The sequence below is a fragment of the Giraffa tippelskirchi genome, chromosome 6 (genome assembly GCF_054371585.1).
Source record: "Giraffa tippelskirchi isolate mGirTip1 chromosome 6, T2T-mGirTip1v1.2.pri, whole genome shotgun sequence".
Lineage (NCBI taxonomy): Eukaryota > Metazoa > Chordata > Mammalia > Artiodactyla > Giraffidae > Giraffa > Giraffa tippelskirchi.
The window spans coordinates 88,092,380-88,113,547 of record NC_137280.1 but is presented as its reverse complement, the minus strand read 5'-3'; the positions used below and the strand labels follow the sequence as shown (position 1 = coordinate 88,113,547).

The following is a 21,168-nucleotide window of genomic DNA, read 5'->3' as shown; positions in this document are numbered from 1 at the left end:
CAGCCACACTCCACACACAAGCCCTGCCAGTTACAAACCCTGGAACATAAAGACAGCTGTCACACCCTGTTCGCTCAATACAGTCACAAACCACCAACACCCACCGAGAGACAGTCCTACCCCTCTCAACACCCAGACTCACAGCCTCACCCCTTCACAACCTGACCTATTAACACAGACACACAAAGTGCCCACAGGTGCTCAGGGAATCCTGGAGTAACCTGTCTCCGTGCTCCCCTCCCAGGACCCATTGCCTGCATGTTGGAAATGGGGAGCGGGCAGTCTCACACCTTGCCTCTCAGCTCACCCCCAAACATTCCTGTGGGGACCTCTGGCTGGGTTCCCCTTGCTTCAATCCTTGCTCTTCTCTCCAGGTCTGGCGAGGGTCCCACCCCCCACTGCCCTGGTCCCCCCTCAGTCCTCAAGGATGAAGTGGGTTGTCAAAACAAGCACTCCAGGTTTATTACATCCAGCACAAAAGTATGGTGCGCCCTGGACGCTGGCAGACCCCACACATCCAGAGTCAGCCTGGGCGGAGCAGGGGGAGTGGGGTGGGTGAGGGTGCATCGTGACTGCTCCCTCATCAACGCGGAGCCTTGGGGTGGGTTCCTCCCCATCAGCACTGACTGGGGCAGGCTGAGACTCCATCTTAAGCCCACCTCATCTTTCTTTCTCCATGCCTTCTGGCCCAGACAGCAAAGAATCTGCCTGCAACGCAGAAGACTGGGGTTTGATCCCTGGGTCGGCAACCCACTCCAGTATTCCTTCCTGGGGAATTCCGTGGACAGAGGAGCCTGGTGGGCTATAGAGTCCATGGGGTCCCAATGAGTTAGACAGGACTGAGCGAGTAACACTTTCACTCTGGCCTGGGGGCACTCCAGGCCACTGGGTTGAAACCGACAAGGGCCCGCAGCCTCTTGCCCACTGTTCACATCAGGCTAGAGGGTGGCGGGAAGCTTTGTTCAAAAGGGAGCAAGATTTGCACCCTAAGTAGGCGAAGAAGCTCCGGCCTTGCCTGGAAGCCTGGTGGCTTGCAGCCAAGAGCCTCATCAGGCGGAACGGGTGGGAGGGGGTGGATGGCTAGGGCCAGCTCCTAATTCAATTTGGATCCTGAAGAGGATGGATTTCAGCTGCTACATTCTTTCCCAGCCCCGACCCACCCTCCTCTCCCACCCTGAAGCGGCCACACAGATCCAACAGCAGATAGATTCTTTATGTTACAGACAGCAAATTCAGGTACAAAAGCCCACTGCCATCATCCCTCCCTCCTGCCCCTTCGGTCTGGGGCTGAGCTGAGGGAGACACGAGGGGGGCAGGGAAGGGAGGGAGTTTTGGGGGGTTTCACAGCAGACTAGTGTTTCAAATGCGGAGGTAACAGACTCCACAATGAGGGGGTGCCTCTGGGGAGAAGGGGGTGGTGGAAGAGGAGGGTATTATTGCATTTGCTGAGGGGGGACACACCCCCCCTCCTGCATTCCCTGCATCAGGAAACTAGGGAGGTCACGACCCCCCAACAGAACCCGAGGCCCCAGGGACATAGGAGGGACCAGTTTGGCAGCTGAGGCGGAAAGTACTGGGGGCAGGGAGGGAGGGGGTGGCCACCCAATCTGGCTGGTCCCTCTCCACCGCTGTGCCTGACCCTGGCTGAGGTAGGTGGGGAGGAGGGTGGGGGTGGGGGGCTGGGAGCCCCAGCCAGGCTGGGAACTGGCGAGGGGGTGGTACCGATTGGAGGAGGGGCAGAGGCCCAGCCCCACCTCCGCTCCGCATCATCTCTGGGCCACTGAGCTGGGCCCAAGCCAGACACTGGGGTCCGGGCTCTGGTGTCTCTGCCCCAGAGGCTCCCACCGGGCCTGGCCCAAGTCATCTCGAGGTCCAGCGGAAGGCCTAGTAGCGGCCAACCTTGGCGTCCCCAATGGCCCCCCAGACGTCAAAGACAAACTCATCCGGGAAGGCGAAGTCACCCAGCCGTTCATCCAGGGCCTCAGCCAGCTCGTCCGGGTTCCTTTTGTCCTTTCCAAGCTCCACCATGGTGGCCGCTGGAGGGGGAAGGACGGGGGAGCAGAATGGAGGCACAGACGACAGAGAGGCTCAGGCTAGACTCAGCCCCACAGGACCTATAAGCCCCTTTCTCCCACACTTCCACCCACCCCCAGACCCTGATGAGCCCCTCCTCACTTACCCAACTCTGTGTCCCTGATGCCCATGTAACTCTCCAACAGGTCATCCACCTTCTCAATGGCCTTCTCCTCAAAGGCTGAAGGCTGGGGGCGGGAGGAGGGACGATGACATTATAATAATGTGAATATACCTGTAATTATGCTGAGTGCTGGGTGCGATGTTTTTTTTTGTTTTTTTTTTTACCATTTTTGGTATAGAAACCTATGGTTCTTCCTCATGACAACCCCAAAAGTGGCAGTATTATTAGCCCCATTTCACAGATTAGGAAACTGAGGTCCACTTGCCCAAGGAAGGTCCCAGAGCTAGGAGGTGGCAGAGGTAGACAGACATCCAGTGCCCAGAGGCCCTCAGCTAAGAGTAATGCTGCCACCTATGAATTTCACTGGGAAGTGGTGGGGGGTGGGGGGGGTGGGAAGGGACTTAGGTTCAGCTGGAACACTCACCAGGTCCTCTACTGTGGCTGGACCCCGGGATCGGAGCCGGAGGGTCCCTCGGCCAGTGCCCAGCTGGGGACCGGAGCCAGGGCGGCCACTCCCTGAACGCACGCTGATCATGTCTGCGGGAGGTAGGGGGAAGGGGTGAGGACTGGAGGAGCCCAGTTCCAGCATGTTTTGGGCAGAAACCCAGACATCCTGGCCTCAGACCACCCTCCACCTTCTCCAAGCTTCCGTAGGCTTTGGGAGCGTTGGGGGCTGAGGTGACCCCAGGAGGGCAGGCTTCCTGACTCTGGCTTGGCTGGCGTGTAGGAGGCACAGCCAGGGGCTAGGAATGGAAAAGGCTGGAAGGCTGGAGGGGGCCACTCCTGTCCCCGGGGGCCTGAGGAACAGGAAGGGGATGGGTCCTGGGTCTCCAGCTACTTTCCCCAAGGCCAAGGGGGTTTAGCTGCTGGGCGGCAGACCAGCCCTATCTGCTTGGGGAAGTGTTTTAGAGTCCCCCACCCCCACGCCAGGGACCTTGAGCCCATTCCTGAAAGTTAATGAAGCTGGACAAAAAAGTAGGGGGGCTGGCACAGGGCAGCCAAGCCTGGCTTCTTGGGGCTAGGGGGTTGGCCAGGTTGGGGGCGCTTGGCTAGGCTAATGGCTCCTGGAAGCTGGGTGTGGGGGCAACTTCCTCCTTGCCTCCATCCTCCTCCTGAGCTGGGCAGAGAGCCAACACTCTCTCCTCGCTGAAGGGTGGGGCTGCCCCATCCCCTTTCGCACCGGTTACCACCAGCTGGGCTTGGGCACCACCTGCTGGTGGCCCTTGGTACTGCAGGCGGGAGCAGGGGGGTTGGGTGGGTAGGCGGCAGCCCCTCACCAAAGGCTTTTCGAGGCTCTGTGAGCTTCAGTGTGAAGGTGCGGCCTCGGGGCAGCTCCTTGAGCAGCCGGGCCACCTCGTAGTGCCGGCAGCCCAGCAGGCTCTGTCCGTTGATGGCCTCGATCATGTCACCCACACTGATGAGCTGGATGTGGTCGATCACGCTGCCCTCCTTAATGCGCTGCAGGGAAAGGAACTGTCAGCCCCCGTGGCTCCACCCTTGGGTCCTACAGTCATAGGCTAGGCCTTACCCTCGAGACTCTGGGTGCTCCACCCCCAGGTACCTTGATGAAGGCATAGCCAGCCCCATTGTCTGTGATGGTGAGCCCCAACGCCTCCTCCGACTTGAACACCTCCACTTCCTTGCGCTGCCCCTTGATGTGGGCAAAGATGAAGTCCTCCAGCCCGATCTGCCCCCCCAGGAGCTTGTCCATGTCGACTTTGTGGGTGTTGAGGGTGCAGAACATCACCTGCAGGAGTGGGAAACATTCAACCCTCACCTCTGTTCTATGCCCTTTGCCAACTGCTACCTGAGGGGGAAGGAAGGAGAGCTAGGAAGGAGAGCTGGGAAGGGCCTGGAGGTATCCTTCCCAGTGCTTGACCACCCGGGAGCCCAGTCAAGGTCCCCACTAGGATGTCAGCTCTGCTAGGGCTGGGTTTCTGTCCTAGAAAAAACTCCCTACTGGTTCCAGGGCATAGAGCCTGGCATGCAGTGGGTGATCAGAAAATGCTTTTGGAATGAATGAAGGGGCACAGATACCCATCCTGCCTACTGAGACCCCTGCATCTACTTCCTGCATGATCCCACTGTCACCCTCCTTGCTTCCTCCATTCCTTTGGCCCCTGAAATCCTTAGGGTCGGACCTCCCAGTGAATCATAGAGAGGTGAATCTTGCATCTGACCTCCAGCTCCCACAATCCGCTGGGCTACAAACCCCTCAATGTAAGATGAGAATGTAGCATCCAGCCCTGGCTGTCCATTCCCACAATCCACTGGGGCTGAGGCCTCCCAGTGCTGATGGGAACTCAGTACCCAGTCCTGGTCTCCAGTTACCCACAATACATTGGGCTGCAGGTCTCCTAATGCATGCCTGACTGGAACTCAGTATCCAGCTGTGGCCACCAGCCCCCATAATCCACTGGGGCACATGCCTCCCAAAGCCTGGTGGGAATGCTGTATCTGCCTATGGCCTCCAGATTGCCACAAACCAAAGGGGTGCAGGCCTCCCAATGCCTGATGAAACTCAGCATCCAGCCCTGCCTCCAGTTCCCCATAATTCACTGGGGTAAAGCCTCAGTATTTGCAGCTTCAGCACCTGAGCCATAGCTCACAAACAGGATGCACCCTCAGGCCTCTCTCTAGCTCACCATCAGGAAACCCTGGTGCCTGGCTCCCCAGTGGGTACCTCGGCAGCTGGCAGCCGGAAGGCCTCGGCAATCTTGCCATACAGCTCCTTGACGTTGGTGAATCCCTCGATGCGGCCAGTGGGACTGCCATGGGCCAGCTGGGTGTGGAACACGAGGCGGGGCCGCAGGGCAGGGGGAGGGGGGGGCAAGCCCATTTGGGGGCCCCCCGCCCCACCTCCGCCCAGGGGCCCCGGCTCCCCCACACCTAGCCCACCACGGCCTGGCTCAGCCTCCTCATTTTCCACCAGAGGTGGCGCCTTTTTCCGCCGCCCCAGTCCTAGTGGCATGAGTAGTGAGAAGAGGGGGTGTGCCCAGGAAATCTGCAGGACAGGAAAAGGTGCTCAGGGCCTGGGTTGTAGCCTCAGGCCGCCTTGCCCCTACAGGCCCAATGAAATTATTCAGAGAACAGGCTGGCCTCAGTTCAAAATCGGGTCCCAGCTCAGAGCCAGGCAATCACCCAGCCAGATGACTGGCCAAAGGGAACCTGGAAAAAACGCCCCATATAAGTGACTCAAACTACCACGAGGGCATGACACACTCTCTAAGTCCCTCATGTGTGCCTATTCACACTCTTTTTCCTCCTAATAAACACTTTGTTTCACTTAAAAAAAAAACAAACCTGGTCCTAGCACTTACATACCTGCACGGAAATAATATCAGCTAATATCTACCGTAAGTGCTAACTGCTCTATGATCTTACTTTATCCTCACATCACATCGTGGGGACCATATTATTGTCCCGATTGATTATATGATGTACCATAATATGTGATTATGCTCATTTAATAGATGAGAAAATGGAGGTTCACGGCCTATGTTTCTCTATTTTTCTATTGGTTGCAATCATTAGTGCTGTGCACAAAAAATTTCTGACGCTTCCCTTTCAAAGTATGTAAGCAGATGGCATTCCTGGCCTCTTTATGACTGGGTAAGCATATGATCCGTTCTGGACAATGAGTTGTGAGAGGAAGTGACACGTGACATTTCTGGGCTGAAGCATTTAATTACTGGAGCAAGAACGTCCACAGATCTAATTTCCCTGGTAGGGTGACCAGCCACATATGATGTGGTGGCAGCCCCATCAGGCAGGCTCTGAGTGACTACAATGAATGAAACCCCCCCACTAAGCTGCAATGGACATGTAGCAGGAACAAAAAATAAACCATTGTAGAGTATGACTGCTAAGATTCTGGGGGATGTTTGTTACTGCACCAAAACCTATCCTGACTAACACACTTTTTCTTTCCTCTCCCTCCACTCTATTTTTCTATCTCTCTTCCTCCCTCCCTCCCTTCAAACAAATATGTTTTGGGCACTAACTATATTCCATGCACCATTGTAGATACTGCCTTCAATAAGATAAGCAAGGTCCCACATTTCCTTACCCAGAGTAAATAAGGAGCCTGTGATGAAAGGTTAATGGATGAAGAAAACAATCTTACATGGATAAATTCTAAGAGTTTACAAATACACATACATATGTATGTGTGTGTGTGTGTATATATATATACACACACACACCATGGGTGTATGTGTTTAAGTGGATACATGCGTGTGTGTGTGTATATGTTTTTAAAAGGTTTAATTAGGGAATTCCCTGGCAGTCTAGTGGTTAAGACTCAGCATGGGTTCAATCCCTGGCTGGGTAACTAAGATCCCACAAGCATGTGGTATAGTAAAAAAAAAAAAAAAGCTTTATTTAATTATAATTCAAAGCTATAATTAATAATTTCCTAAAAGTTTGCTTAATAGTGTACCTGTGAAGGTAAGAGAAAATCTCTGTGAATAACTCAAGCACATTACTGAACCACTGAGCAAAACGTATGCTGCAAATATTAAAATAACTTCAATTATTAAAAAAATAAAAAAGACAAGCAGTAAGGTCCCTGACTAGGGCCATCATGAGCAGTTACATAGGTTGTTCACTGCGCAAAGCACCAGACCCAGGGTTGCATTTTTTGAATTCACTCCTAGTTGCTGCAGAGGTTAGCTAGCTGGGGCTCTGTCCATGCTGTCCAGAAGCATACAGTTCAGAGAAAATGTACAGTGAGCAAGAAAATGTGTAAATATTCAATATAATTTCTAAGAGAGCTATAAAGACAATAAAACAAGTTTTACAGACAAGGTCACAGAGGTCCTGCCTCCCTGAGGAGGCAAAGCTGAGACTTGAAAGACAGGAGGAAATATCCATGGAAGGATATGAGGCAAGAATATTCAGGCAGCGAGAACAGCTAGTGCAAAGGCCCTGAGGTGGGGATTTACTTGACAAGTTTGTGGATCAGCAAGGAGGCCTGTGTGGTTGGATCCCCAAGTAAGAGAGGGACAGTGGGAAAAGGTGAGGGCAGAGACATTACTTTGCCATCAAAGGTCCATCTAGTCAAAGCTACGGTTTTTCCAGTAGTCATGTATGGATGTGAGAGTTGAACTATAAAGAAAGCTGAGCACCAAAGAATTGATGCTTTTGGTGGTGTTGGAGAAGACTCTTGAGAGTCCATTGGACAGCAAGGAGATCAAACCAGTCAATCCTAAAGGGGATCAGTCCTGAATATTCACTGGAAGGACTGATGCTGAAGCTGAAACTCCAATACTTTGGCCAGCTGATGCGAAGAACTGACTCATTGGAAAAGACCCTGATGCTTGGAAAGACTGAAGACAGGAGGAGAAGGGGACGACAGAGGATGAGATGGTTAGATGGCATCCCGGACTTGATAGAAATGAGTTTGAGCAAGCTCTGGGAGCTGGTAACGGACAGGGAAGCCTGGCGTGCTGCAGTCCACGGGGTTGAAAAGAGTTGGACACAACTGAGCGACTGAACTGAGAGAGGTAACAGGCAGACTGTGCAGGGCCCTGTGGGCCAAAAGCAGAACTTGGGCTTTTGATCTGAGTGAAATGGCAGTCATGGGAGATTCTGAGCAGATTCACAATTAAGCTAGAGACCAGTATGGCTAGAGTGGAGTGAGCAATGGGAGAATACGAAGAGGGCAGATAAAAGAGGTGATGGAGGGGGACTTCCCTGGTGGTCCAGTGGCTAAGACTTCATGCTCCCAATGCAGGGGGGCCCAGGTTCGATCCCCAGTCAGGCAAATAGATCCCACAGGCCACAACTAAGAGTTTGCAAGCTGAAACTAGAGATCCTGAGTGCTGCAACTAAGACCTGGTGCAGCCAAACGAATAAATATTAAAAAAGAGAAAAAAAAGAAGCAATGAAGGTCAACTGTATAGGCCTTTATAGACTAGGAAAGAGTTCATGTTTAAGTCACACGTCCAAAGTCACAGAAACTGGCCTCAACACTCAGGTCTGACTCCCAAGCCCAAGTTCATCACAGTGATGCTGTCCCCTGTGTGATTCAATCTCCCTGTAAATGGGGACGTTCCATCCACCTGGCCAGGTTGTGGTAAGGATCAGATTACGCCAAATTATATTTTTCTATGTAAGGGGGACTTCTTGCTCCCTCCTTTCAGATCACCTCTTCCCTAGGGCTGTCCTGGATTCAGTAGAGCCCCTGAGCTGTACCCATTTTCATTCATTCATCTGTTCTCCAACACCTCCTCTAACATCACCTGGTCCAGTCCCATCAACACTCATCTAGAGCTTCTCAGGTGGCTCAGTGGTAAAGAATTCCCCTGCCAATGCAGGATACATGGGTTTGATCCCTGGGCTCAGAAGATCCCACATGCCATGGAGCAACTCGGCCCATGCGTCACAACTACTGAGTCCATATGCCACAAGTACTGAAGCCCACATGTTCTAGAGCCCAGGCTCCACAACAACAGAAAACACTGCAATGAGAAGCCTGTGCACTACAACAAGAGTAGGCCCCCAGTGCAGCAGTGAAGACCCAGAGCGACCATAAATAAATAAATCTTAAAAGCAAAAACAACAACTCACCTAGACGAGTACAGCTGCCTTCTCGGAGTCTCCCAGCTTCCTCCCTTGCCCCCAATGGTCTCTTGTCAATACAGCAGCCAGAGTGATCCTGTAAAACATAAGTCAGGTCACATTTGTCCTCGCTCCAACCCCTCCCAGGACACGTACCTCACTTGGAGTAAAAGTCAATGTCCTCCCCTTGGTCCACGGGCCCCAAATGACCAGCCCATATCATCATATACCCTCATCTCCTGCCTCTGTCCCCCTCGCTCATTCCCTGCAGACACAAGGGCCTCCTCCCTGTTCTTTCAACACACTAGATGAAGTTCAACCTCAGGGCCTTTGCACTGGCTGTGCCCTCTGGTAGCCACACAACTCACTCTCTTACCTCTTTCAGGTGGAAGCCATACTTCATTCATTTAGCTTGTTCATTGTCTGTTTTCCAAAAAGGGCAGGGAACTTTGCCTGTCTTACTCATTCTCTCTTCTTAGCTCAGAGAACAGGGCCTGGCACAGGGCAGCTGCTTACTAAAATACTTGTGGAATTAATGAATGGATGAATTAATGAATCTAATATTCACCAGCCCACCAGTCTCTGTGCCCAGCTCTGGGGGGACAAAGAAGCACAGGCCGTAGCATCTGCCCTCAGTAGGATCTTGTCTCCCCAGCAACAGTATAAGTCCTACCTCTGGGGTCCCTTATTCCTTGCTTCCCAACATAATTCTCGACACAAAGTAGGTGCTTCATCTAACCACGAAGACACTGAGATTTTGTTTTTCACTCCCCTTCTAATCAGTGATACTAAACAACCTTTAAAACGTGTGAAACCATTTGGATTTGCCCTTTTATAAACTGTCTACTTAAGTCTTTGCCCATTTTTAAAAACTGTGTTTTTTTTTCTTGCCATGCCACGAGGCTCATGGGATCTTAGTTCCCTGACCAGAGATTGAATCCCACTCTCAACAGTGAATGAGCAGAGTCTTAATCACTGAACCACCAGGGAATTCTCTAAAACCACATGGTCTGTTTTTAATTGCAATGTCTAGTCTTTTTTTCTTATTGATTTGTGGGAACTCTTTATATGTTCTAGGTACTAGAAATAAAATACATTCTGAATGAATAAGCCAGTAATGATCTGTCAAGTTATTTCACTATACTCACTTAATGATGCTACCAAAAACAACAAAAAACCCCACATCATCACCTCTCCTGGCTCCCCTCCTACCACTCCCCATACATCTTAGCAGAATGCTAAGAACATAAATATTAAACCTGGATTCGCCACTTATTAGTTGTGCAACCTTGGGCAAATGTCTTACCCTTTCTGAGTTCCAAAGAAATCATACATGTGTTTGGAACAGTTCCTGGCACCACAATAAGAGTTCCACAAATGCTGTTGACAATTACTATTTCTATCTGTATCATTTTTACTCAGCTGCCAAGATTCAAACTCCCCCCTTTTTCTAGGCCCCCCACATCCTGCTCACCAACTCCCAATTTCCTTACTCTGCCTACACTTGATGCCCTGGTTAAGGCTGGCTTCATGTCTTACCCAGGACAGGGAAATAATGGTGGTAAGGAAAGTGGGTGGTTTATGAATTTGTTTTCCAGGCCAGAAGAGGCAGAGTGGCCTGGGTTCAAATCCCACCCCTGTCACTTACCAGCTGAGTGTCTGTGGGCAAGTCACTTCACTTGACGGGGCTTCAGTTTCCTCATCTGAAAAATGGGCAGAATTCCTGTCTCTCAGAGTGCTTATGGGAATCCAAAGAGTTTATGCAAGTAACTCAATTAGCACTTTGCGTGACATTTGATTTAAGAAAGTTATTATTACTCTCACTGTTATTATTGCCTCTTCCCTTGCCCTGCCCAGGAACATCCCAGTCCTCTCTGCCTGTCAAGGCCTCCTCCAGGCCACCTCCTCCAAGCAGCCTCCCCAGCTTGTCCCTGCCCATTACAGCCACCCCTGTGGTCCAGACAACTCAGGCCCATGGACTTAATTACATGCTGTTCTGGGAGAACTCTTGTCTTCCAGTCTTAGGCTGTTATTTAACTTCATGTCTCTATTTTAAAACATAAACCAGATCGTGTTGCTCCCCAGCCTCAAATCTTACATCGGTTTCCCACGTGATGGAAGAAAAGCTCTAAACTCCTTAATGTGACCCACAGATCCCCACAGAATCACATTCTGGGTTCTCTCCCGCCCTAGCCGTACCATGCCAAGCTTGGCCCAGCCTCACAGCGTTTGCATTGGCTGTGCCGCCTACCTGATCCTTACAAGGCTGGCTTCTTTTTGTCATTCAGATCTTGGCTCCAAAGTTACCTCCTCCGAGATTCCCCTTTCTTACGATTCCCCTTTCTTACGGATTCTACCATGCCACTCCCTCATATTTTATTCATAGCATTTATCAACCTCTGCAAGTGTTTTCTTTATTTACTTGTTAGTAACAACTTGTTTGTTGCCTGTTTCCCCCCATTAGAATGGCAGCTGCCCAAGAGCAGGGATTTCTGTTGTGGTCACTACTGTATCCTCTATGCCAGGAACAGTACCTGGCCTGTGGTGGTGGTGGTGGTGGTGGTTTAGTTGTTAAGCTGTGTCCAACTCTTGCGACGGCCACCAGGCTCCTCTGTCCATGGGATTTCCAGGCAAGAATACTGGAGTGGGTTGCCATTTCCTTCTCCAGGGGATCTTCTAGACCCAGGGATCAAACCTGTGTCTCCTGCACTGGCAGGAGGATTCTTTACCACTGAGACACTAGGGAAGCCCACCTGGCACATAGTAGATGCTTAATAAATATGTACAGAATGAATGATGTGTCTTATGCCCTCATTCTGGCTACTCTCCAAGCCTCCCTATCCTCAGAACATGCCCACTGTACAGCTTCAAACTGCCACCTCCCCACCACTCTCCAAGTCTTCCCTTAAACTTGAACACACAGGTAGGTGTGGAGAAAATGAGCTTCAATTCAGCTTGTGGCACTGAGCAGGTTGGCTGGAATCCCACATCCCTACCCTCTTTTCACTGGGAAGGGCCCGGAACTTAACAAGCCCACAGCCACAGAGAGTTGCAATGGGAGGAGCAGGAAGTGGGGAAGGGGGTTCCTGAGAGCTCAAGCAGGCTAGGGGAGGGGACACCACACCCATGCTCCCCTTTTCGGCAGTGTATTGCTTGGAAGAGGAGGGCGGGAGGCCTCTCAATCAGTCTTGAAAAACCGGCTCATGAGTGTTTCCAGGGAGAACGCCTACTGTCTGGGGCCCAGGCCTCCCTGGGGGCCCAGCAGCCTCAGGACCCCAGTGGTCCCAGCCACCCACCTATCTCTCTCACAGATGTCACTCTCTTCTCAGGACCCAGTATTCTGGCCTTGCTTTTCCAGCTTTGGGGAAAAGGGACATGGGGGCAGCTTCCTGTCTGAGCAGCTGGTGAAAGCGAAGACCAGCAGGTGTGCCCCAGATGGCGTGTCTGGTTGGAGGGAATGGAGTAGGAGAAGCTGGTCAGAAACACCTGAGCCCTGAAGCCACTGGATACCTAGTCTAGTGGCGGAGATTCCAGTTCTGGACTCTGAGGCATGGGTTTGAGTCCCAGATCTGCCACTTACTCGCTGTGTGACCTTAGGCAAGACACTCCACCTCTCTGGGTCTGCTGCTTCACCTCTGAAAGAAGTAACAGCAACTTCCATGAGGGGTGATTCAATGATCCGCATGGTAAATACCTGACACGGAAGTGTTCAATGAATGCTAGCCAGGGTGATCTTTTCCATTATTACAATCGGGACCTCGGTCCTCCCAAGGTGCACCCCACCCCCTCCCCAGGCCCTGGACGACTGGGACAAGGCCAGCTTCTGGGACAAGGCCAGCTTCGGGGACTTGCCCGAAATACCGACCCTGCGCCTGTCCTCGCCGGGACGGGAACTCTCCAGAGGTGTAGGGGGCTGGGGTGCGGCTGGAGATGCCATTCCAGCGCCGGGAGGCGTTCACCCCTGCCCCTAGAGGGAAGGCAGGCGGTCCTGCGGGAAGGGGACTCGGACATTCCCCACCACCCCACCCCACCCCACCCCACCCCACCCCACCCCCGCTCCGCCCCTCCACCCCGCTAAGCCTAGACCTCCAGCCGCGTCCATGGGGCCGGCCCCACCCCGCAGGATCGGCTGAATCCCCGCGGGTCCGCGATCTCGCGGGGCTGCTCCGGGGTCCCCGCGAGCGGCCGCGATGGACCCCTCGCCTCGCAGGGTATACTCACCTGCGTCTCCTTAGCCGCCGCCCAGCTCGCCCAGCTCGGCCCTCCGCAAACTCTGGCCCGGGCCTCTCACGCAGCCACCGCCAGGGGGCGGGGCCGGCGCCCGCATCTGGCCAATCAGAAGCAGCCGCCCGGCGCTCGCGGCCAATCCACTCCACGCCGCCCCGCTTCGGGTGGAACCCGAAGGAAACATTCCAGAGGGATCCCTGCGCTTCACTCAATTCTTCACGACACCTCCCCCGCGCCGCTGAGCGTTGGGCCTTCCCGCCCCTCCTAAACCGTGGCGGGCTGTACCACCGCGAGGCTGCGGAAGGGGGAGCTGTGGCCGAGCCCGAGCCAGTCTCTGGGAGGAAGGAGGCCAGCGGCCAATGGGAAGCTGGGGCCCCCTGGACCACGTGTTCTTGGCTAAGTGTCCGTGTGGGGTGCCGTGGGTGCCAAGAGGCGGGGGACTAGTCATGGAAGTCAGGTGACCGATACTGAGTTTGGGGGTGGGGGAGAAAGGATACAAACTTCCAAAGTCCAGAAAAGGGAACCCTTTAGGATACCCGGAGGGAGCCAAGGGCGGTCCCTAATCCAATCCTCCACTCGGCCTGCCCATGCCCCAGCTTGGCCATCCTCAGGGCGGATAAAAAGATGTATTCATTCTGGGTGGGCGGGCGGGGTACTGAGATGAATAGGGAGGGTCCCGCGTGTCCGGCGTCCTGGATGGACAATGGACAAGGGCATTCATTCATTCATTTACTCATCAAATATTTAAGGCGCTCCTGCTCCGTGCCAGGCTCTGTCCTATCTCAACAGATACGTCTACGAGTAAGCTGAATGAATGTGCTCTTGGTAAAGGGGACAGGGCATGCAAAGGCTTGGAGGACGGACAGAGAGATACAACACACTTTAGGAGAGTACAATAGCGAAGGAGCTTGCAAAGCAGCTAGCAAAGCATCTTTAGGTTGCAGTGGAACGAAAGACAAGGGCAAAACGGTCTGTTCGCTTGCTGGTTGACCAGCGAATATTTATTGAGCACATACTATGTGCTAGATGGTCTGGTATTCCCATCTCTTTCAGAATTTTCCACAGTTTATTGTGATCCACACAGTCAAAGGCTTTGGCATAGTCAATAAAGCAGAAATAGATGTTTTTCTGGAACTCTCTTGCTTTTTCGATGACCCAGCGGATATTGGCAATTTGATCTCTGGTTCCTCTGCCTTTTCTAAAACCAGCTTGAACATCTGGAAGTTCACGGTTCACATATTGCTGAAGCCTGGCTTGGAGAATTTTGAGCATTACTTTACTAGCATGTGAGATGAGTGCAATTGTGTGGTAGTTTGAGCATTCTTTGGCATTGCCTTTCTTTGGGATTGGAACGAAGACTGACCTCTTCCAGTCCTGTGGCCACTGCTGAGTTTTCCAAATTTGCTGGCATATCGACTGTAGCACTTTCACAGCATCACCTTTGAGGATTTGAAATAGCTCAACTGGAATTCCATCACCTCCACTAGCTTTGTTCGTAGTGATGCTTTCTAAGGCCCACTTGACTTCACATTCCAGGATGTCTGGCTCTAGGTGAGTGATGACACCATCGTGATTATCTGGGTCGTGAAGATCTTTTTTGTACAGTTCTTCTGTGTATTCTTGCCACCTCTTCTTAATATCTTCTGCTTCTGTTAGGTACATACCATTTCTGTCCTTTATCGAGCCTATCTTTGCATGAAATGTTCCTTTGGTATCTCTAATTTTCTTGAAGAGATCTCTAGTCTTTCCCAATCTGTTGTTTTCCTCTATTTCCTTGCACTGATCCCTGAGGAAGGCTTTCTTATCTCTCCTTGCTATTCTTTGGAACTCTGCATTCAGATGGGAATATCTTTCCTTTTCTCCTTTGCTTTTCGCTTCTCTTCTCTTTCCAGCTATCTGTAAGGCCTCTTCAGACAGCCATTTTGCTTTTTTGCATTTCTTTTCCATGGGGATTTTCTTGACCCCTGTCTCCTGTACAATGTCACGAACCTCTGTCCATAGTTCATCAGGCACTCTGTCTGTCAGGTCTAGTCCCTTAAATCTATTTGTCACTTCCACTGTATACTCATAAGGGATTTGATCTAGGTCATACCTGAATGGTCTAGTGGTTTTCCCTACTTTCTTCAATTTAAGTCTGAATTTGGCAATAAGCAGTTCATGATCCGAGCCACAGTCTGCTCCTGGTCTTGTTTTTGCTGACTGTATAGAGCTTCTCCATCTTTGGCTGCAAAGAATATAATCAATCTGATTTCGGTGTTGACTATCTGGTAATGTCCACGTGTAGAGTCTCCTCTTGTGTTGTTGGAATAGGGTGTTTGCTATTACCAGTGCGTTCTCGTGGCAAAACTCTATTAGCCTTTGCCCTGCTTCATTCTGTACTCCAAGGCCAAACTTGCCTGTTACACCAGGTGTTTCTTGACTTCTTACTTTTGCATTCCAGTCCCCTATAATGAAAAGGACATCTTTTTTAGGTGTTAGTTCTAGAAGGTCTTGTAGGTCTTGTCAGGAAGCAACAGTTAGAACTGGACATGGAAAAACAGACTGGTTCCAAATAGGAAAAGGAGTACGTCAAGGCTGTATATTGTCACCCTGCTTATTTAACTTATATGCAGAGTACATCATGAGAAACGCTGGGCTGGAAGAAACACAAGCTGGAATCAAGATTGCCGGGAGAAATATCAATAACCTCAAATATGCGGATGACACCACCCTTATGGCAGAAAGTGAAGAAGAACTAAAGAGCCTCTTGATGAAGGTGAAAGAGGAGAGTGAAAAAGTTGGCTTAAAGCTCAACGTTCAGAAAACTAAGATCATGGCATCTGGTCCCATCACTTCATGGGAAATAGATGGGGAAACAGTGGAAACAGTGTCAGACTTTATTTTTTTGGGCTCCAAAATCACTGCTGATGGTGATTGCAGCCATGAAATTAAAAGACGCTTACTCCTTGGAAGGAAGGTTATGGCCAACCTAGATAGCATATTTAAAAGCAGAGACATTGCTTTGCTAACAAAAGTCCGTCTAGTCAAGGCTATGGTTTTTCCAGTGGTCATGTATGGATGTGAGAGTTGGACGGTGAAGAAAGCTGAGCACCGAAGAATTGATGCTTTTGAACTGTGGTGTTGGAGAAGACTCTTGAGAGTCCCTTGGACTGCAAGGAGATCCAATCAATCCATCCTAAAAGAGATCAATCCTGGGTGTTCATTGGAAGGTCTGATGTTGAAGCTGAAACTCCAATACTTTGGCCACCTCATGCGAAGGGTTGACTCTTTGGAAAAGACCCTAATGCTGGGTAGGATTGGGGGCGGAAGGAGAAGGGGACAACAGAGGATGAGATGGTTGGATGGCATAACTGACTCTATGGACATGGGTTTGGGTGGACTCTGGGAGTTGGTGATGGACAGAGAGGCCTGGCGTGCTGTGATTCATGGGGTCGCAAAGAGTCGGACACGACTGAGCGACTGAACTGAACTGAACTGATGTGCTAGATTACAAAGAATACCCAGCCAACCCAAGTCTCAGCTCTCAGGGAGCTGACATTCACGAGTCTGTCTCCTTCATCTCTGTTGCCCCTCCGTCCCCCACCCTCCAGTCCTGAGAATGGCACAGAGCAGGGTTTCAGAATACATATGTGGATGAAAGAACTAGGTAATCTCACCGTCTCCAGGTTTGGCTTGTAACTGGGATTTCTTAGGCAGACGCAGGTACAAGGAACAAAGACACAAATGCACCTTTCCCAGGCCAGGACAAACCTAGACAGCATATTAAAAAAAAAAAGCAGAGGCATCACTTTGCCAACAAAGGTCTGTATAGTCAAAGCTGTGGTTTTTCCCGTTGTCATGTAGAGATGTGACCATAAAGAAGGCTGAGCACTGAATAAGTGATGCTTTCGACTGTGGTACTGGAGAAGACTCTTGAGAGTCCATTGGACAACAAGGATATCAAACCAGTCAATTCCAAAGGAAATCAACTCTGAATACTCATTGCAAGGACTGATACTGAAGCTCCACCTTTGGCCACCTGATGCGAACAGCCAATTCACTGGAAAAGACCCTGATGCTGGGGAAGACTGAGGGCAGGAGGAGAAGGGGGTGACAGAACCTGAGATGGTTGGATGGCATCACCGACTCAGTGGACATGATTTTGAACAAATCATGATTTTGATTATCTCACTATTGGGAGGTAGTGAAGGACAGGGAAGCCTGGCATGCTGCGGTTCATGGGGTAGCATGGAGTCAGCTACTATTTAGTGACTGAACAACAACAGGCTAGGACAGTCAGTTCCCAGGACAGATGAGATTTCCTTGTTCTAGGACGAGCCAGCCACTTGGACAGCTGGGGCCAGATCAGGGATTCACTGTGTGTTCTGGGAACTGTAGTTCTTGGAGACTTCAGCTATTCAAGTCTCATGGAATGATTGAATCTTTGCAGTTCCCTGGGTGAGCTGCTGCACATTCTAGCCTGTAGAGCGATAAAGTGAAGGGGAGAGTGGGCCCTGGGCTGTTGCTGAGGGCTGCCCAGCCGGCCCCACCCAGCTGGCAAATACTGAAACTGCTGTGGCAGCAGGCACAGCTATTGTCCTTCTCTTCCTGTTCTGCTGACCTCTGCCACCCCCACTGAGCTGTCGATTGCCTCTGGCTAGGCCACTGCCCTCTGTGGGACTGTGTCCACTGTGCTGCTTGACATCTGAGCTGCTTCCTTCCACACACCTGGAGAGACGGTGTGTGAGACATGGGGACAACAGAGTCCTGAGCAGAATCCACCTGAAGCCACCTGTTGACTGATGAGGAAGTGCCCAGGGAGGGGTGAGCAGGTTGCCCAAGGGTACAGAGCAACACTGGGTGTCTCCTTCCCTCTTGATTTTATAGCTCAAGAGGTTGGGAGGCCCAGCTGGCAGGGAGCTCAGATCTTTTTTTTTTTAATATGTATTTTTAATTGGAGGATAATTGCTTTACAATGTTGTGTTGGTTTCTGCTGTCCAACAATCAGCTATAAGTATACATATATCCTCTCCCTGTCTGAGCCTCCCTCTCACCCACCCCCATCCCACCTGTTGAGGTCATCACAGAGCACTGAGCTGAGCTCCCTGGGCTATACAGCTGCTTCCCACTGGCTAGCTATTTTACACAGGGTAGTGTATATGTGTCAGTGTTTCTCTCTCAATTTATCCCCCATGCTCCCATCAGGAGCTCAGATTTGAATGCTACCTCTACTCTTGTGTGTGGAGAGTTGGGGGTGGAGTTCTGGAATGCCAACTAATAGATGCAGAAGGAAAGATCAGGTTAGAAAAGCACCATTTGTCATCCACCAGAGGAATGATTAATTCAGACAGTGCTTTGTTAAATGAGGCAGTAGATATTCACTGTCAAAGAACCAGCCCACATATCACTTGTTAATTTCAGTGAAGAAAAAGTTACCTTGGAAAAGGTGCAGTGGAGAAAGCTGGCAGTCACCACTTTAACCAAGTGATAAAAAGATATGACCACTGATGGAATAGGCTGTCCTCACTATAACTGCTGTGATGTATTACTCAGAAAGACACATCACCTTCGAAGAACTTGGTCCTGCCCAAAGTGTTTAACCTGAATCTGATTGTTGTTGTTCAGTTGCTCAGTTGTGTCCGACTCTTTGCAACTCCCTGGACTGCAGCATGCCAGGCTTCCCTGTCCTTCACCTTCTCCCGGAATTTGCTCAAATTAATTACTAGGAAAAAAAAACAACAGCAACAGACACAACCTGATGGAGGGACATTCTTTAAAAAACAAAAACAAAATGGCCTGGACTCTTCAAACAGATCCATGTCATGAAAGGCAAAATCAATCCATTAATTAAATGAATAAATGACTGGTAAATGGTTTTACGTTGAAGGAGACAAAAGATAGAAGATAACAAAAATCAGGCTTTGATTCTTGATTGGATCCTTGATAAAAAGTCAAAAAAACGGTAAGAGAGTTATGATGGATATTCTTGGGATAATCTAGGATATTTGAATGTTGCCTGAATATTAGATAATAATACCATAATAATAAATTTCCTAAGTGTGAGTGTTGTGTTGTGGTTACACAAGAGAATATTCTTATTCTTAGGACACACACACCGATTTGCTTGTGTGCTAAGTCGCTTCAGTCGTGTCCAACTCTTTGCAACTGCATGGATAGCACCACCTGGGAAGTCCAAACACTGAATTACTAATGTGGTAAATTCATGATGCCTGCAACTGTCACACGGTTCAAAAAAAATTATACAGGTATAAAACATTTTATATACAATATTATAATATTGTATACATCCTTATGAACATATAGGGAGATAGAGAAAGCAAATGTGACAAAATAATAATAATTGCTGCTGAATCCAGGAGAGTGGAATATGGGTATCACTTTACTATTCTTGTAAGTTTTCTAAGCTTTGAAATTTAAAACAAAATTATTTATTTTTGGCTGTACTGGGTCTTGTTGCTGTGCGCGGGCTTTCTCTAGTTGTGGCAAGTGGGGGCTACTCTGTTTGTGATATTCAGGCTTCAGTCCATGGGATTGCAAAGAGTCAGACACGACTGAGTGAATAAGCACAGCACAGCACAGGCTTCTCATTGCAGTGGCTTCTCTTGTTGCAGAGCATGGGCTGTAGGGCACGTGGGCTTCAGTAGTTGTGGCTCGAGGGCTCTAGACTGCAGGCTTAGTAGTTGTGGTCCACGAGCTGGATCAGGGATCAAACTGTCATCCCTTGCATTACAAGGCAGATTCTTAAACACTAGACCACTGAGAAGCCCTAGCTTTGAAATTTTTAAAATAAATACATGAAACGGATACTGCTACTCCCCGCCCACCCCCAAAGGCAACCTTTCAATGGGTTTATAAATAAATAAATATTTTAGAAATAAATGACAACTCCTAAAACAGTAGGGCTAATTTCTGGAGGAACAATGGGCAAGTCTCCTTTCAAAATACATCTTCAGTCACTACCCACCACTTCCTTGGCCCCAACTTGGTCCAGCCCCAACCAATTTCTCCCTGATCTCCCAGCTCCACCCTGGATCACCCTCCCAATCTATTCCCCCCATGGCAGCCAGAGGGCACCTGTGAGCACCCAAGTCTGATCCCACTCTTTTGCTACTGATGACCCCCACACCAAAAGGCCATGTGCCCTTGAAATACTTCAGTGAAATATTTCATCTGGAGTCAGGCCTAGCCACACTGATGTCCAGCATTATTTTCCCAAGGAAAGTTGGGCCCCCATTGAGACAAACCATCCAGACCTCAACTCCAATTTCTGGGTAAAAGCAGATCATGCCATGTCCCTCCTGACTCAGACTCTTTCAACTGGCTTCTCCTCTGCCTCAGGCATGTGGGCCTGTCTCAGCGGGCCCCTGACTCTGGGCCAGTCTCATTCCTGGGCACACCCCACGTTACTCTCTCCTGCTGTCTCTGCCCCGCCCATACCAGGCCTCCAGGGCCTCATGTTTTTCAGCTCAGACCTGCTTTATGCATGCCCCTGGTCTTCCTTGGAGCTTTATTCATGGGGCTGCTGCTCCAATGGCCTATCTCTGAGCCCTGACAAGTTCCTGTACCTTGGATGGTGTGCCCAGAACCTGCTACGCATGTGTCCTCTCTCCAAGCTCTCTGGTGATGGGAAGTACGATACTTTGCCCACTACAGTTAGTTGCATAGCGGACCCTTAGAAGACGCCCGTGTGCCTGAATCTGTGACTGTAACCTTATTAGGCATCAGGGTCTTGCAGAAGTCATTAAATAAATTGAGGATCTCAAGATGAGATCATCCTGGATTTAAATGGGCCCTGAATCCAATGTGTCCTTTAAAAGAGACAGAAAAGAAGATACAGAGGACTTTCCTGGTGGTCCAGTGGTTAGGAGTCTGCTGCCAATGCAGGGGACACGGGTTCGATCCCTGGTTTGGGAAGATTCCACATGCTGAGGAGCAACTAAGCCTGCATGCCCCAAAACTTGAGCTCCACAAGAGAAGCCACTGCAATGGAAAGCCCATGCTTGCTGCAACTAGAGAGTAGCCCCCTCTCACCACAACTAGAGAAAGCCCATGAGCAGCAATGAAGACTGAGAGCAGCCATAAATAAATAAATAAAAATTTATAAAAAAACGAAAAAGAAGAAAACACAGAGACAGGAAGGGGAGATGGCTTCTTGTCAAGATAGAGGCAGAGATTGGAGT

The 21,168-nt window shown here is 50.3% G+C and overlaps 1 protein-coding gene and 1 long non-coding RNA gene across 27 annotated transcripts; both read right to left on the bottom strand.

Annotated features, from left to right (window-relative positions):
• Window positions 1-1,194: 1,194 nt before the first annotated feature.
• Window positions 1,195-13,041, bottom strand: GIPC1 (GIPC PDZ domain containing family member 1). Of its 26 annotated transcripts, none has more exons than XM_081501324.1 (12): window positions 12,983-13,041; window positions 12,627-12,749; window positions 12,342-12,396; window positions 12,054-12,205; window positions 10,410-10,464; window positions 8,771-8,858; window positions 4,881-5,201; window positions 3,759-3,944; window positions 3,475-3,655; window positions 2,622-2,734; window positions 2,180-2,261; window positions 1,195-2,036 (listed from the first exon to the last, which is right to left on the bottom strand). In XM_081501324.1, exons 7-12 carry the CDS (start codon window positions 5,166-5,168, stop codon window positions 1,885-1,887), a joined length of 1,002 nt encoding a protein of 333 aa, XP_081357450.1. In that variant the 5' UTR covers window positions 5,169-5,201; window positions 8,771-8,858; window positions 10,410-10,464; window positions 12,054-12,205; window positions 12,342-12,396; window positions 12,627-12,749; window positions 12,983-13,041; the 3' UTR covers window positions 1,195-1,884. The 26 variants fall into 26 exon arrangements, with proteins under 26 accessions (XP_081357450.1, XP_081357445.1, XP_081357447.1 ...); XM_081501319.1 differs by having other exon boundaries at window positions 12,058-12,205; XM_081501321.1 differs by having other exon boundaries at window positions 11,296-12,205; window positions 12,627-12,728.
• Window positions 13,042-13,962: 921 nt separating this feature from the next.
• On the bottom strand, window positions 13,963-16,738 carry LOC145510362 (uncharacterized). Its single transcript, XR_014056979.1, has 2 exons — window positions 16,645-16,738; window positions 13,963-16,274 (listed from the first exon to the last, which is right to left on the bottom strand). It is a non-coding gene; the product is annotated as an uncharacterized LOC145510362 (long non-coding RNA).
• Between the last annotated feature and the right edge of the window lie 4,430 nt (window positions 16,739-21,168).

What these genes read in the sequence shown, in the direction of transcription:
- GIPC1 (XM_081501324.1), bottom strand. Translation starts at nt 5,168, where the DNA reads ATGCCACTAGGACTGGGGCGGCGGAAAAAGGCGCCACCTCTGGTGGAA. An exon ending in TCCGGCTGCCAGCTGCCGAG is followed by an intron (nt 3,945 to 4,880) that starts GTACCCACTGGG and finishes CCACTCCTGCAG; the next exon opens with GTGATGTTCTGCACCCTCAA. An exon ending in CTGGCTATGCCTTCATCAAG is followed by an intron (nt 3,656 to 3,758) that starts GTACCTGGGGGT and finishes CTTTCCCTGCAG; the next exon opens with CGCATTAAGGAGGGCAGCGT.